This window comes from Xenopus laevis, chromosome 1L (assembly GCF_017654675.1).
Source record: "Xenopus laevis strain J_2021 chromosome 1L, Xenopus_laevis_v10.1, whole genome shotgun sequence".
Classification (NCBI taxonomy): Eukaryota; Metazoa; Chordata; class Amphibia; order Anura; family Pipidae; genus Xenopus; species Xenopus laevis.
In genome coordinates, this window is record NC_054371.1 from 104729352 (window position 1) to 104747404 (window position 18053).

Consider the following 18053-nt stretch of genomic DNA (forward strand, 5'->3'; position numbering starts at 1 on the left):
TCCCCTCCTCCCTTCTGTAGTTGGCAGCTCACTTACAGCAGGTGGGCCAAGCTAATGAAGTAAGTACAGCATGACTGGGCCCCCTAAAGGTAACCCTTTGTGGTCCCTGTTAGGGTAGGGCCCTCTCCACCAATTTTTTTTCTTACCATGTGGGGTCCTAGCCACCAATATTTTTTAATGGGGGGCCCTGACCACAAATGTTTTTATGGGGGCCCTGACCACAAATGTTTTTTTATGGGGGCCCTTACCACAAATGTTTTTTTATTGGGGGGCCCTGACCACCAATATTTTTTTATTAACATGTGGGAACCCTAGCCACCAATGTTTTTTGTTTTTACTGTGTGGTGGGGGTGGACCTGTGGGGTGGGGGGACCTATAGGTGGGGCTTGCGGTGGGCGCAGGAAATTTTGTCGTATGGGCCCTGCAATTTCTGATGGCGGCCCTGCCCGTGGGTTTTTTCAGTGCCATGTCACTAGAGACAAAATGCCTGTTGCCTTCAAGTATATTTATGGGAACTTCCTTAAATGGATTACTGCCTCCCCAAAATATCTGAATATTTAGAATTGGACAGATTATTGACAATACAACATACTTCTTGTTGGTCCAGGAGTTTTGTCACTATGTTGTTTCTCTAGATAGACCACTGCTACAAATCTCCTCTTGTACACAGTTTAAGCTGCAACTGTTCTACTGATCAACCTTTCACATTAATTTAGATCCCATTTATTCACTCGAGTGATTTGCTTTCTAAAACAAATATGACTTAACCAAGGTTGCTTTGGATTTAAAATCTGTTATGCTAGACTAAGAGCAAGATTAAGAGCAATGGAAAAATGAGTTGAACCCAATTTAAGTGTTCTGCACTACACTGCATTATTTCTATCTGTATTTTCACCTAGAACGTGAGTTTTTCCTGAGCTTCAAAAAAACAAAAGCTTTTAAGGAGAATATATTGCAAAACCCTTTCTTATATAAGACATTAAAATATATAAGCTTTCTACATAAGACAGAAACTGACTTTTTCCCTTTTACCCTTTAAGTCCAATATTAGTCACTGTTTCTGTAATGAAGGCTGCAAAGAAAAATGTGACCCAAAGCATGATAAAAAAATGAAAATAGAATTTCAAATATTTGTACAAGTACGTGCCATAGATCTGTTTAGAAAGACAAGTTCTCATAGAGTTGCTCGTTGTTTGTGCATAGGAGCAAATTACATCTAGGCACAAACAATTCTGCATCCAATTTAGTAATACGCCTTAGTATTACAAAACACTAATGGAAATAAAGTGTCTTTTAAGCAACAGTCTTATGCTATGCAGTGTCTATGAGCAGAACTAGCTTGAAGCTAGCTGGTCATGTATGAAATTTAATTCAGATAATGGAAATATAAGCACCTGAGCAAGAAAAGATTTATTAATAACACTATGCTTTATTATGTAAATAAACAGTAGGACAATTAACTGCCATTTCCCTGTTTACAGGAAAGATCTTTCTTGCAAATTATGTAGTTACTGATGTATATAATTTTTTTTTTTTTTAGGGATGATGTTGATGCAATGAAGAAATCCCCCTCTGACAGCACTGATGAAAAGCCCAATGGTACACAGTCAAAGAGCGTTAATCGAATTGGCAGCAGCAATCCATTCCTGGAAATTCCCCATGATCCAAACGCTGCAGTATACAAGGCTGGTTTCCTTGCTCGTAAAATACACGCAGACATGGATGGAAAGAAGAGTAAGAAACCTATTGTACTTGCAGAAGTTTGACCTTGGTTTAAAGGGAAAATGTCAACAACATTGATCTCTTTTACCTTTTTCACTTAACATTTAAGAGTGCTGCCATTTCCTGTCAGCAATTTTTAATGAATCAATCAAGTGATTTAATTGATTTGATTATTTGTTTTGTTATTATTTGATTTTGGAAACAATTTAACTGAAAGTTAATCTACCCCATGAGGGTTTTTTACCTTTTCTAGGATCAGGCTTTTTTCATACTGAACAGAATGCAGACTTGCTTCTGTCTGCTTCATTGAGTAACTCTGGGGGTTGGTTTAAATAACTAACAGGAAACATTGTACTTTTTTCATGGCATAATTGGGTCTATGAGGACATGTCTAAATGAAAGAGGTAAAAGCCATGCCCTAATCAAATTTCAGCTATGTCTTATTGGTATGCTATTTAATACATAATTTATAGTTGCAGAAAAGCATTTAAGCAATTTAATATAGTACATCTCTCACACCAGCTTTTCACATCTCTTATCACAGTAAGTGCACAAACTGCTTTTGTTCGAGTGGACTGTGGAGGTCATTTCATCTGTGAAATGACACATTACTCTCTGAGTCACTACTAAATCATTTATACCTAGCTTTATAAAAAAATGTGTGAGCTTATCATTTTACTTGTTTGTAAGTTGATTATATACAGTTAGCATCAAATGTCCTTCATAATTTCATAATTGTAAAATGGCTTTATGAATACCATGTATGGTGAACATGCGCCATTCATTAAGGTTACAGTGGAGGTAAAATATATATTGCTAGTTTGTACTTACCTAGCATTGGAACAGTTTTTAATTAGCTACCAAAAAGCCGTCCCTTTTAAATGTTTAAACAGAGTAGCAGCTATAGCACACTTGATACTTTGAATGGATTTACTTGTGAGAGTGATCAAAACATTGTTGCCCACTAACTTAAATGAAAAGAGCATCTGCTTTCAGTCATTAATTATAGATATTTGGTGGCCTATGCACAGATGGCATGTTCCTGGGTAATGCATTGTGGAGACTGCACTCTGCACCTTGTGCCAAATTAAAAATCTAGTGCAGAGCAAATTACTTCAGAGCCCCTGCCATATGAGGCACATTGAATGACCTGCTGCTTCCTATCTTGCATGTCTAAATGATACACAATAGTTGTGCTCCAGGGTGCACCTAAGTGACAGAATGCAAAAACAGGGAGCCTTAAGCCCTTTTCACCTTGTCCCAGACTTTTCTTTGTAAATTTGTTTTATACTCCATTACAAAGAGCTAATCAGGGATTTGTAAAGGTTTGTATTTATTAACACCAGACTAAAGCCAAAAAATATGCAATAGCTTTATACTGCTGTAACTCACTGCAGCCAATAGACCATGTCTGCCTTAAAAAAATTATGGAAAAGCGTGTAGTATAAAATGCAGTATTTATACAGCTGTTTTGGTTGAACACCATTACTGTAGACAGTAGCATAAGTACTGAGGAGGCAAAAAAAAAATCATAAGTCACTCGCGACCACTACCCTCTATTGGGAGGGGATCCAAAGTTGTACCCCCCATAGTAAAATTTTATATTTGGCTTCAAATTTGCATAAAACTATGACACGGCCTTATAAGTATGCATTATTTTACAATTCACTATAGCATTGAAGTGGAGGCATTTGGTTTATTTGGTTCATTTCAACTTCGTTGATTAGAGATTCACCTCAAACCTTCCAAAAAAGTTTGGTGTTCAGCCAAATCCAATAATTATGCAGTGTTGCATACCTAGATTTTCTGCACACCTAGATCAATATTCCCTATAATATATATGATTTATTTAAATGTACTGTTCCTGCATAATACATGCTTAAAATATATATAAAAATAACCCCGAAAGACCATGTTGTAACTTCCAGATCCATTAGGTATTCTGTATCTTGGAACTTTTTATATGCTTCTCATTAACAGACTGACAACCTTGCTTTTGCACACCTAACTTGGTAGGTCATTTTTTTTAAATAAACTATGTTGTAAAGTGTCACTAGCGTAAATATTCTGAAATGAAGCTTACTAATAGCAATTAGCTTTTATGTTCTAAATATAACTATATGTTAAAACAGCTTTGATTTTGGTGCTAAAATATGCGTTTTGACGTTAGAATTGCAATTGGTTCAATTGTTTATATATTTGATATCCTTTTGTTCTTTCTTTCTTGACTCAAATTATACATATTAGTAGAAATGGTTCTGAGGGACAGTGGCTGGATTTTTCGTGTAGGGGTAGCAAGAGTTTAGGAAAACTAATCAATTGAATGCAGAGTTATTAAAATTACCTATATCTATCAGTTAACATGCTTTTACCTTATCTCATTGTCCACTGTTATGGCCAAATTTTAGGGCAGGGACTGCATAAAACTGCAAAAGGAAAGGTTTAATTACTAGGGGTGCCAGTTTGACAGAAATATGAATAGTGACACAATTGTGCAGTTTAAAGTAAATTTCAGCTATCATTTAGACTGTTTATTATTTCAAAATTAATTAGTTAAAGAATAATGTGAATTAACATCATGTTGGAAACCATAGCTCTACTGGCGAGAAAAGAAAATGTAAGAAGTCATAATATATATGTTTATATCTATCATTTCTCTAGCCAATATTGAAAAGCACAGAAATAGTTTAGCATTTTAATTAATACTGAGGTAATTTACTGCGATATGACATCAAAGTGTTCTTTCCGTCAACAGCCCATTTCTATAGTTTACTTGATGTTTTTACTTGCTGTTTGAAAGCTTTGAGGTACGGTAGTCAATAACATTACAGCATGGCAAACAAGTGTCAAAGTTAGAGTGAGTCATTTAATCAGGTGTGAAAAGCTGTCCGGCCATCTGAAGAAAAGGCTTTAAAAGGAGTTTTTAGCAAAGAATTTGCTTTAAATAGTGTAATAGCTAAGTGTAGATTATTCAAGCAAAATGGTTGTATATTAGGATTTGATGCACAAAAGTAGTTAGATCATTATGTACAATGGTCAACAAATATATATAACAAATAAATCCTATTTTTGGTGCTATATTTTCAGTCTAGATTAAATGGATATTCAGGTACAGTATGCAAAGCTTAAAGTGATGCTGACACTAAAAAGATGTACTTCTGAATATGAATGTTCATTTAGAGGGTGATTTACTAAAATTTATCTCATATTTTTATTAAACCAAGCTCGACCAAACTCAACCAGACTCCCATCCATGGTTTTATCTTATTTAACAGTAAATTAACTTGAAAAAGTCAGGTCAGTGAAATACTAAAAAAAAAAAAAAGACTCCATAAAATCGAGCGAAAACTCGAATTGCACAAATTTTTCGGATTTGATGCCCGTATTGATTGATTTTTTGAGTTATCGGTTGAAAACCACAAATTTTTCAGATTATCAGATGAAACCTAGTGAAGATCACAATCTCTTCAAATTGTAAAAGGGACATCTGCATTCTGAAAACATTTTCAAAATCTTGGAGGTTTAGTAAATAACCCCCTTAAAGTTACTTATAGGTCATGTTGATTTTCACCAATAGGTCTGCTTTTGTAATTGTTACTTGAAATTCCTAAGCCTGACATTTTTGTCAACTTGACTGTCCCTTCTTAACCTGTCAGTTAGGGTTTCTAATGCTAATGGACTACTGTTGCACTAATATGGCAGCCCCCTCATACAGGAACATGCAGTGCACTGGATGAAGAGGCACGTCCCCGAAACGTTTGCTGGGATCTCATTAATAAAAGAAGCTTTGTTCAAAAGAATGTTTGCAGAAGCAGTATGTGGAGTGTGCCCATGTTCTACACTGTTTGCAGTCAGTGACTGTGTAGAGATTTATAGTGGATTTTATTTTACCTTTACCGTTTCCAGCTCCAGCTGCATTGATAAAGATCATGGAGCCAGATTTAAACAGATAAACTGGGATTCTATTTGGAGGATTATTTTGCTGCAACCATTGGATCTTGAGTTGAAGAAAGTTTGTATTAAACAATACACAAACTAAAAAATCAACATTAGATTACATGACAACACAGGACCCAGTGCAGTCTGCCTATTCTGATTATTAATCAGTCTTGCTGTATCGTCTTCTGGCATATATTATTTGACTTATGCTATTTTGATAATTTATGATGATCCCTAAGCAGCCCAGACTTGTGGCTTATCAACTTTATGGTCATAACTTTGTAACTAAAAACCCCTGTCTTTGTGAACACATGCACTTGCATATATATTGAATTACTTAGACAGGGGCCCAGGGAATGGGCACTGATTAATTTGGCCAAGTCAGTAGCACTCCCATTATATCTTAATATATTTTCACTTTCGCCTTAGGAGTGCTCCCACAACCCCCTTTTTGTTTTTATAATAAACAATACTGTAGGACTAAATATATTAATAATATTTATGGTTTTTTTCCCCACAGCTCCAAGAGGAAAACGAGGCTGGAAAACATTTTATGCTATACTTAAAGGAACAGTCCTGTATTTGCAAAAGGTAAAATTTTAACACTAAGAGCATTTAATACAAATATGTAATTTTTCCAGACCTTGCACAAAATATGTTACAACATGAAAATATATGATTCATCACAAGTTGAAAAGGTGTTTAGGAGTACTATATTTTAATAAATATTAATAGCTGCCCAAGTGACCCAAATGGCTAAATTGCACATTATTTTAAAATTCCGACCTGACTGATTGTTCTATTTCCAATATTTTGTGGATCCCTAAAAATTGAGACGTAAAGAGCTTAATCAGGTTTTGAAACAGACACCGAGGATACGGGACCAGATGAAGAAATATTATAAACTTTAATCCCCTTGTCGGATAGATGTCGCTCACTCCCCACTTTTGGGATAGTCTTTAAACCCTGCTTTCACACAGGGGAAGACTGACAACTTTATTTGGTGGCAATTGGCTGGCGTGTGCAGAATTTGGGACTTGACCAATTCAGGCTCACTACTATCAGCCCCAGCTATTAAAGAGAAATTGCGTGTTCCTCAAAGGTATCTGTTTCATCTGGCACAAATACATCATTATGTGTCTTCTCTTTTGAATGGTAACGAGGTCCCATCTCCAACCCAATTTGAATATATATATGTATTTCCAGACCCTTAGGCCCCAAAAATGTTTCTTCACTATACAGAGACCTAACCTCCATAGACTCCATACTACAGCTGAAATGTGTCACAGATTGGCATAGGGAGTTGGGAAACCCACAATCTGAGGAAGTCTGGGAATACATCTTATGTCTAGATGTTCTATCAATGCTTTTATTCAGGAAACCTCATTTAAGGTATTATTGCGGTGGCACATGGTCCTGGTAAAGTTAGCCAAATGGTTTCCTGGTCTTTCTCTGAACTGCTTCAAAGGCTGTAACGTATTGGGCACAATGGACCATATTTAGTGGGATTGCCCCACCACCAAACAATATGGCTCTATACAATGATTACATTTCTTTGCCATCCCACTGAAAAAGGACCCCTATAATGTCCTTTTCAACAAGCTAAATGATGACTTTACTAAATTTTAGCTTAAATTAATCACAATAATTTTCAGTGCCACTAAATAAATTATATCTAAATCATGGCAGACCTCAACGCTAGACATCACTATGGTGAAAACTGGGATAGATAATATAATTGTGATGAAGAAATTAACCTTAACACTTAGGGTCCCATTCACTAAGTTTAAATGAAGGAATAGAAGAAAAAAAACTTTTCGAAGTGTTTTTTTGGCTACTTCGACCATCAAATGGGCTACTTCGACCTTTCGACTACAACTTGGAATCGAACGATTCGAACTAAAAATCGCTTGACTATTTGACCATTTGATAGTCGAAGTACTGTCTCTTTAAGAAAAAACTTCGACCCCCCTAGTTCGCCACCTAAAAGCTACCGAAGTCCATGTTAGCCTATGGGGAAGGTCCTCATAGGCTTTCCAAGTTTTTTCTGATCGAAGGATAATCCTTCGATCGATGGATTAAAATCCTTTGAATCGTTCGATTCGAAGGATTTAATTGTTCGGTTGAACGATTATTCCTTAGATTGTTCGATCGAACGAATTGCGCAAAATCCTTCGACTTCGATATTCCAAGTCGAAGGATTTTAATTCGCCAGTCAAATATCGAAGGAAATATCGATATTCGACCCTTAATACATCTGCCTCTTAAGGACAAGCAAAAACTGTTAATAAAATCTGGTCTCCATGGCTGATCTATAGGGGTATTGTAGATTGCCCAGCTGGTGGCCATCCCCATTGAAGGTTCTTTTAGCTAATACAACCTGTGGACTCTATGTACCCATCTCAGGGTAAAGGATAAAGAAGAACTGTAAACCAAGTAGTTATACATTGTTGGATTTTCTTTGGTTTTTTTTCATTGTTTTATGCCATATTGTACTTTCTACACGTTAAAACCATCTGTAACATTTGACAATGTGTAAAGTTTTTATTTTGATTTATGATCTGACTATTTCGACATTTTCTGCAACTTTTGTAACGCATAAACAAAAAACTATAATAACATTTTTTGAAAAAAATGCAAAAAAATGGAAAATAAAATCAGGATTGAAATTTTTCTTGAAATGTTTCAGTGAAAAAGTTTTAAGATTAATTAAATTGTCATCATTAAAATTAAAATGTGCCACCTAAAACCTGGGGAAGTGTGTTTTCAGCATTAAAACATGTTCTGGGGAATGTAATTAAAGTCGCAAAGAGAAAAACAATTCGCACCAATAAGAATAAAAATCCACATTTCGCAATGTAATATTGTTCCCTAAACTGTTATTGCATTGCGAATTTTAATTGCACATTGCGGATTTTAATTGCGCACTCTCAAGAAGAGCTTGAACATGTGGTAATCTTTTGGAGCAAACATAACAAATTTTTCAGTAAGAAGTTTTATTACATTTACTGCGCATTGGTGCAAACTTTAAAATTCGCAAACGGTCTTCCACTGTCGGAAGTGGTCGCTAAACAGTTTCCAGGTTCGCAAGTTATGTTAAATTCGTGCAAAGCAAAATTTGTTCACACAAAGGCATAACTTTTCACATTGCGAATAGTTTTTCCGTTAGCGACTTTTATTACATTACATTCGGTTGTGTGTTATTCCAGCAATCACATTGTGTCCCCACGACAAAACTTGTTCGTGAGTACACCAATCCAGATTTTTCATAAGCTTGGAAATTATGACAACCAGCATTACACCATGATTATGCATGTTTTCTACCTAAAGTAGAATGACTGGATCTTCCTTGGGTCATTCCTTTGCCTTCTATTACCTTTCGCGACTTGGATAAGGTGCTGATTATAAATATGTAAAAACTGTTCTTGTACCCAAACATCAGTTTTAGTTTTGGATACTTGATATATATGCTTATTAAGAGTAATATAAGAGCATATACAATGATGCAAACTTTGTGGCTTTCTGCTGCTCCACTATTGCCTTCTTAATCACTGGTTGACTTTGTTGTTTGTTTTAGCAACATGTTTAAAGGGGACCCGTCACCCAAAAAAATTATTCTAAATTTTAATTACACTGTATACATTATTTGAATCTTGTTTCTGTCAGTCTAGGACAGGGATCCCCAACCTTTAGAACCCTTGAGCAACATTCAGAAGTAAAAGGAGTTGAGGAGCAACACAAGCATGAAAAGATGTTCCTGGGATGCCAACCAAGGACTGTGATTGGCCATTTAGTAGCCCCTATGATTGTCAACCTACATTGAGACTCTGTTTGCCAGTGCACCTGGTTTTTATACAACCAAAACTTGCCTCCAAGCCTGGAATTCAAAAATAAGCACCAGCTTTGAGGCCACTGAGAGCAATATCAAAGAGGTTGGAGAGCAACATGTTGCTCATGAGCTACTGGTTGGGGATCACTGGTCTAGGAATTCATAATTATAAAAAGCAGGCAGGAGCCATTTTGTGGACACAAGCCTTGTGTAATCTAAAAATCTTGTTTGTGCACCAGAATGGGGGACCTGATGTCCATCCCCATGCAATGGCTACACAATTAAATGGTTAAGAGAACTTGGGGGAATGTGGGAAGAGCAGTGACATCTAGGAAGTGCTGAATGGAAAGTGAAAGTAATTGCTTGCCCCACCTTTATGCCTAAGGCATAGAGGAGGGGCAGCCAATATTTGATTGACAGTTGAGATTTTTAAATGAGTTTACAACAACTATGAATGCTTTAATAAAAAAAAGAATTGAGGGGGGGGTGGCTGACCGCCGAGCATGACAGACGCATGAGAGGAGAGCTCCTATGCCAGTTACCAGTTAAAGACAAACGTGGACAAAGGTAATGGGCAAGCACGGTAAAATTAAGGCGCTCAGCAGAGAGGAAAGCAAGGGGAGCAAATCCTGTGACAGTGGCTGCTGAAGCAATACGATCACTCCCAACCAGGGATAGGCGAATTTGACCCGTTTCATTTCGCCAAAAATTCGCCGCCGGCGAAATGTCGCAGATGCCCATTAAAGTCTATGGGCGTCCAAAAAAAATTTGTTGCGCGGCGAAATTATTTTGTCGCGCGTCTTTTTTTGACGCACGTCTCCGTACAAGTCTATGGGCGTCATTTTTTCGGCGAAACGAGGCGAAAAAATTCGCCCATCCCTACTCCCAACATGGATCCAAGATGGTGGCGCAATGCAGAGTGCGCAGTCCAGCAGAGGATTCCGATAGCGAACCTATAAGTGCAGAAAAGATTACATTGGCACATTTAAAATCCATACCAACAAAAACAGACTTAGCGGACATGATTACCCAATTTAAAACTACTTTAAAGGAAAAAATCGGCAGCATTAAGTCCGAGATAGCCTCGGACTCTTAAGTGGAGAACAGAAACGAACAAGTAGAAAACACGGTAGAGGCATTAATAACAGCCAATGGCCAACATAATAAAACGATTAATGCACTACAAAGGAGGCTTGATTATATAAATAACAGAGGGCGGAGAAACAACCTCCGTATCAGTGACCTACCGGACTTAATGGAGGGAGACAATCTCCAAGCTAAAGTACTCCAATTATTTCGGGAAATACTGGAAAACCGGACACTTTTGCTATTGATACTGAGAGGGGTACACAGGGCCCTTAAGCCAAAAGGAGCCGTAAAGGACAGACCTAGAGACACTATATGTTGTCTAACCAGGTTTGGAATAAAAGAAGAAGTCCTTACAAAGGCCAGAAAACTAAAGACAATTACTTTTAAGGACTCGAACATTATAATACTCCAAGATCTTTCCTGGCATACGCTACAACAACGCAGATTAATACAACCACTTATCTCTAACATAAGGAACAAAGGACTGCTTTTTAGATGGACTTACCTATTTGGTGTCCAAGTAACAAAAGACGGAACAACAGTAACACTAACAAGTCCGGAGGACATCCCACACTTCTGTCAAACCTGTGGAATTAAGCAACCTGATTTTACAGAGTGGATCAAACTCACAATAGCTCCGACAGTCCCAGAAATACCCACAGAGAAGAATGGTCAGAGGTGTCCTCACCAAAAAATAAAAAGAACAAGACAACCCCAGAGAAAAGAAAAGTAACCGATGAGTGAAAAATGAGGACTGAAACGTACTCTTCACCTTACCTATTCACAGCTTCACCAGACTTCCTTGTGGTAACTATGAGTCTGCCCCACCTAAGTAAACCCTCTGCTTTACCTTAACTCAGTTATTTTTGTCCTATTATGTTATATTTAAAGATACATTGATATTATACTGTTTGGAAAATGATGTCCACTAGTAATTTCATGTTGCCCTATGGAACAACCAATATTTTACATAACTAACTGTAACCGGTAACAACGATATAGGCCAGTAGAGCCTCTGTGAGAAGGCACACCTCCCCCCAGGGGTTTTGACGGGTATACAGGTTATACCTGTCAACCAAAAGCCATCCAAGGAAAGGCTAATATCACCCCACTGTTTACAAGTTATTTAAGATGTTTATTGATATGTTATACATTTATACAGAACATCCTAGACTTGGTTATAATATAAACCCTATATATATGGAAACATTTTATGTTGTACTTTTATGTTTTCATAGTTATTACTTAATTACTACAAAGAAGGTCTTTATAATGTGGTCGAATATACTTACCGATTAGTGATGGCAGAAATAAACCTCATTAAACATCAATAGGCTTAATATTCATGAAAAAAGAAATAATTTGATTAGAGAAATGAATAAGCAAAAAGTATCCATACTAATGTTGCAAGAAACACATTTAAGAAGAGAAAATGAAATACTTAATACCTATTATAACTATTCACAATGGTTTTATAGTAACAACAAAGAAACCAAATCTAAAGGAGTCGCTATAGGTATTCATAGAAATATCGACTTCCAACCACAGGAAGTAATGAACGATAACGAGGGAAGATATGTATTTGTAAAAGGCTAGCTATATTGAACTAAATGTACACTGAGGTGCATATACTTACCAAACCAAAATGAAGCAGATAATATGATTAAAATATGATAATATGATTAAAATGCTTAAAGAAATTGAACCTTTTATGGAAGGGCTTACGATTATCAGGGGTGATCTATATATGACACTCAATCCTATATTAGATACTTCCAAAATTATAACTTTCTCGACAATAAATAAAGTTAAAACGACACTTAACAGAATAAGACTTTTAGACACATGGAGATGCTTCCACGAAAATGAGAAAGATTATACCTTTTTTTCACATGAGAGACAAACCTACTCCAGAATAGATTACATTTTAACATCTCAGTACAATATTAACTGGATTAAAACAGCCACAATACAAAATATAATATGGTCAGACCATGCAGCAGTTCAAATTTTAATTTCCCTCCCATACAAACTAAAAGCTCCGTGGAGATGGAAATTAAATGGTACCAGGCAAAGTTGCCCATTGTCTCCGCTTCTATACGTGATATGCATGGAATTTCTTTTAATAGCCATTCGTAATAATAGTGCAATTAGAGGTCTAGAATTAGCTGGCATAAATTATAAGACACTGCCAAATATCATGAAATAATTAACAATGTTTAGCCAAGTCTCCAATTACAAGATTAACATGGGAAATTCGGAAGCCCTATCAAAAAACCTCCCTGTAGAACTAAAAAAACAAAGACAAAATTCCTTTACATATAAATGGCAAGAAACTCATCTGAAATACTTAGGAATTCAAATTTCGACAGATTTGTCTAAGCTGTTTGAACTTAATTACATCTCACTACTTACGGAAACTAAACGTACATTGATGTTATGGGCAAAGAAAAATTTTACTTGGAAAGGGAAAATTAATAGTAATGAATATTTTGCCTAAGTTTATTTTCTTGTTCAATGCTTTACCTATAGCAGTTAATAAAACATTCTTTAAAGAATTAAACCAAATCATATTTAACTATGTTTGGCAAACCGGTAGAGGTAGAGTTAAAAGGGAAACCTTATATAAACCTAAAATATTAGGAGGACTGGCAATGCCAGATTTTGAATCATATTACAAGGCGGCTGTACTCTCTTCTATAGCTGAATATTGCAAACCACTGTCTCCTAAACATTGTTTCACACTGGAAAACTTATGGACACATGATATGTTAAATAGTTTTCCTTTGCTTCGTAAAGAAAATATCCCACATTCAGTTAAATCACATATCCTAATTGATAATAATCTGAAAATATGGCATAAAATCAACAATAAAGTTAAAATAACAATATACCCTTCACCCATTATGCCTATTTATAATAATAAAGAGTTTCCGCCCGGGCTCCTAGATAAAGGATTCATTAAGGCATTCAATATTGATTACCCACAATTAAATAATTTTCTAGTTTCTGAATCTGGCCAGCCAGCAAAAGCGGAATTATTGAGAGAAACATGGTCAATAAGAGATAGAGATTTCATCGAGTACAAAACTTTTTACAATCCCTTAAAATGAAGGGAAAGCCAGCTAGAGCACTAACAGAGTTTGAATGACTGTGCACAATAGATGGGTCTCTGAAACACTTATTGTCTCGTATTTACAAGATAATTATTGACAATAAATATCCTAACCTCCCTTCTTATACTAAAATGTGGGAAAACGAACTGAAAGTAACAATAAGCGAAGAAGAATGGGAGAAAATATTCAAATATACTAACAAATGCCTCAATTAGTAATGAGCTACAAGAGTCCTCATACAAATTTTTGTCAAGATGGTATAGAACACCAACAGTACTGAAAAAGATGGGTTTATTAGACAATGACCTATGCTAGAGATGTGATATGGAGCCAGGGACACTAGAACACTTATGGTTTTCATGCCCTTTACTTGAGACATATTGGAAGGATGTACTAGATACATGTTCTATAATCATAGGTGAACAAGTAAAAACAGCCCCATAAGCTATTCTCTTGTTCCATAATTTTGAACCCAAAAACTTTACTAAAAAATATTTATTACTACAACTCCTTATAGCAGCTAAAGCCCAAATACCATGTAGAGACAGAAATTAATTCCTAGTAAAAGGAAATGGTTCCAATTAATAAATGATATGTGCTTAATGGAAGAATTGACAGCCTCATTAAATAACAAATACTGGAATTATACAGCCACTTGGCTCCCTTGGAAAGAATATATTACAACTAAGACGTAGCAATTATAAAAAAAGATTAAGTACTAATAAATGAGTAAAAGTATCACCATTATTAGACGTGATATTGTGGATACTTACATAGTAATAAGTAGACCTTTTCACTGCTGAACCTGGGAGGAAACAAAAAAGTAATTACAAATAGAAGTAACTTACCAAAGACTAGGATATTTGTTATATGTTATAAAAATAAAAAATCTTTTATTAGCATTTTATACTAATTCAAAAAATTGTACCTTGTATGATGCATATGTTACAACTTTTCATTTTGACTATGTAATAATGTTAAACTTAACTATGATGTAATTATTTTTAAACAACCCGAATTTCCCCCTCCAGGCTGCCCTAGAAAGCTCAATAGAATCGCTTGCCTACATCCCATTCCGCAAACTCTGTGACCTACATACAGATCATCCAATCTTAACCACGCCATACAAACCATGGATGACAGTACTCAAAATCCACAAGTTAAAGTCTCCCCTTCTCTCACCAAACTTACCATTATGGGGAAATTCCTTTCTCCCACATTTGCAAAACATTATGACATATGAAATCTGGCCGCACTGGGGCCTACGAACAATAGGGAATTTGCTTGAGGAAGGCAAGATCCTTCCCAGGAACGAGATAAAACATACTCAAACCCAGCATGTCCTCCCCTGGTTCTCATACTTGCAACTAAGGCAAGAGCTGCAAACTCAATTTCAGGGGAACAATATCCCCCACAATTACAAAAATAGAATTAGCCCTGAGGGCCAACTCCACAAAGAAACTAGTCACCACACTATACACATGTCTCCAATCTATTATCAAACCCCCATTCAATGCAGCAGGGGCTACCTGGACTAAGGACATCCCAGATCTGGAGGAAGATGACTAGGAAGAGGCAACTGACAGGGCCTATGATTACCTGAACTCTACCAAAAATAAGATAATCCAATTTAAAATTCTACATAGACTTCATCTAAACCCAATCCGGCTGTTCCACATGAACAGAGGTGAATCATCCCAATATCCCAAGTGTAGTACAATAGAGGCTAATTACTTGCATCTCATTTGGTCATGCCGTAGAATCCAAGCCTTCTGGTTGCAGGACCTTACTTGCATTCAGGAAAAAAACAGCACTCCCTAACTACTGACCCCCAAGGTGTGTCTCTTAGGAGTAGTAGACAAGGTCACACCAAGGGCAGCAACAAGAACTCTATTCTGCACTTTACTGTTCTATGCAAGGAAATTTGTTCTCCTGAACTGGATGTCCCCCAGCCCCTACACTCAAAGGCTGGCTAAACTTAATAAAGACAACACTCCCCCTGATACAACTTACCTATTTGGCAAGAAGATGCCCCCAAAAATACGAAGTGGTGTGGCGAGGCTGGCTGGACGCCACAGAGCATTTTTTACCTCCAGATATGCCAGGCCATTATTACACGATTATACCTATGTCTAAAATAACAGGGAGAACTAAGCAATGGTCTGGGAGTCTTCACTTGAATGTATGGGAAGTAGGGAGGTCAACACTTGAATATATGGGAAGTAAAAATATATATACACGATACTGAAATTGAAATGAACCACGAATGTCTTTATTGTTATTTTTATTGTTGTATTGTTTAAAATGCATAATAAAAACCTTTTATAAAAAAAATATCACCTAGTACTCAGGAAATTTACCATGTTACAATATGCTATCTCAGGCTGCACAGTGAGAATTGAATTAAGTCTTCTTAGGAGATGGCATTGATTTAATGACTGAGCTCCAGGGATTAAACAATCCTGCCATTTATTTTCCTTGATGTCTGTTGTTCTATCAGAATTGATGAACTAGTGAACATTCTTTGCTTGCATTTCTTTTCAATTCATCATTAAGTTAGAATCATTGAACGCTGTACTGCTTTTACGTTGCTCTATGAACATGCTGCAGCATCAATTCCTCAATTCCCATGAATGCAACATTACTTTTGTGTGAATATGCTCATATTCAAAGCTATACACTTTAATTTGTAAAGGCATGAAATATTTAATCACACGCTCTGTCTATTGTGTTTATTGTTAGTGATTGGGTAGGTGCTTATGGATAACACTGAACAACACTGAACAAAACCTATAATGTTAGAGTAATCATTTCAATAAGTGTAGGCTACAATTTTGAATATGGCTCAGATCATAAAGCAATATTTACTTCAATATATTAGTAAAGTAAATGTTGCTTAAATATATAAATAAAAGATATTTAGATACTATAGATATGTATTTATATCACATAGACTTGGGCACATTAAATCTATTTGCTTAACTATATCTTGTGAAAAACAATGCGTTATTATAGTTCTCATTACTGTATCTGTATAGGCTATGATAAGTGATGGGGCAACTTATCAGTCCTTTCCATGCTTTCTGTTTACGACTGTTCATACTATCCTTTCCATATCCCCAGTTACAAAAGGCCATTGTACATATAGTAGCCCACACTCCCACAATGTTGTATTGTTGTAGAATTTTCACAAAGGAGTAAGAATGACAAAAGAGAAGGAGTGTTTGGGATATGAATAGAAAAATGGATTCAATAGGTAATGAAAACTCTGCCAGCAAAGTTTTTTCTAAAATCAAACATAAATGAAAAATCTTTAAATACACTGTATCAAGACTATAATGTGCAAGGTTGTTTTTGTGCTTAATTTAAGAATAACCAAGATAACATCTCAAATCATAAACTGACTGTTGAGTTGGGCTTCATTATTTATTTTGCACAGTTTTTTTTGTAAACTATATATTTTATTAGAATTAGGTAAGGGGGGGGTACAGAAGGCAGGAAGGGAGGTTGGGGTGTGGAAAAGTAGAATAATGACATCTTTGGGCCCCAGACCCCCAGGTCTGACACTGGAAACCAGGCTTTTATTGACTGGTAGTGCTTGGATTGTTTTTAGTAATCCCTTCTTTGGTAATTTGTACAGTTTTCTTATGATTCCTTTTCTGCATATCTGTCTTCTGCAACTGAAAATAATATCTGACTGTCAGGGTTAGTGACAAAGGAACCGAAAACTGATTGACTAAGCCTCAGTATAAATCTGATGACAATTACTCTAAAGTCATATATATTAATGAATTGAAAAGATGTTCTGTATCTGAGCCCAATAATTTTGTAATCTTCCTGGATTAGTATCTCTCTAGTTACTGCTAAATCAGTCAACCTACTGTACTGTACTATTCAAATTAACAGTGAAATGTTTTTTAATGAAAAAACAGACATGTTGCTGCCTCTGAGGACTGGACTTTTGACACCTGACCTAAAGGTTTGTTTAGCACTGAGGTTTTGCCTCTCAGGAGAATTAATAGCCCAGTTTCTTTCCTCACATGTTCTTTTTATCTGTGCCCTGTACGTAGGTAATAAAACATATTTTACTTGTAAGGACTTTCCAGCATTTCATATTCTTCTTTAAAAGTCTGACGCATCTAAGGTTTTATTTGTGTTAGACCTAGTTGCAAACTGGAACTTATGTTTTGTATCTTTTTAATATTATATGATTTATTACAAGTTTTAACATTATCAATAATATTCCTAAATATATTCACATATATTTAGGAAAAGCAAATTTAATTAACTATTATCATCATCAAGAGGGCATGTGTTTCAACATTCAGTGGGTTATTTATTAAAGGTTTAGTTTTGTT

General features: G+C 35.9%; 1 protein-coding gene across 5 annotated transcripts in view; it reads left to right on the top strand.

The window, feature by feature from the left end:
- Nucleotides 1-18053, top strand: part of LOC108712232 (PH and SEC7 domain-containing protein 3) — a 291364-nt gene that overhangs the window by 261878 nt on the left and 11433 nt on the right. For 4 of the 5 annotated variants that reach the window (XM_018254300.2, XM_041561327.1, XM_041561331.1 and 1 more), the window contains 2 exons: nt 1541-1734; nt 6182-6252. In XM_018254300.2, coding sequence (XP_018109789.1) covers nt 1541-1734; nt 6182-6252 — 265 coding nt within the window. Of the gene's footprint in view, nt 1-1540; nt 1735-6181; nt 6253-9327; nt 9385-18053 lie in introns of those variants that run through there. The other variant, XM_041561322.1, reaches the window with a different exon arrangement.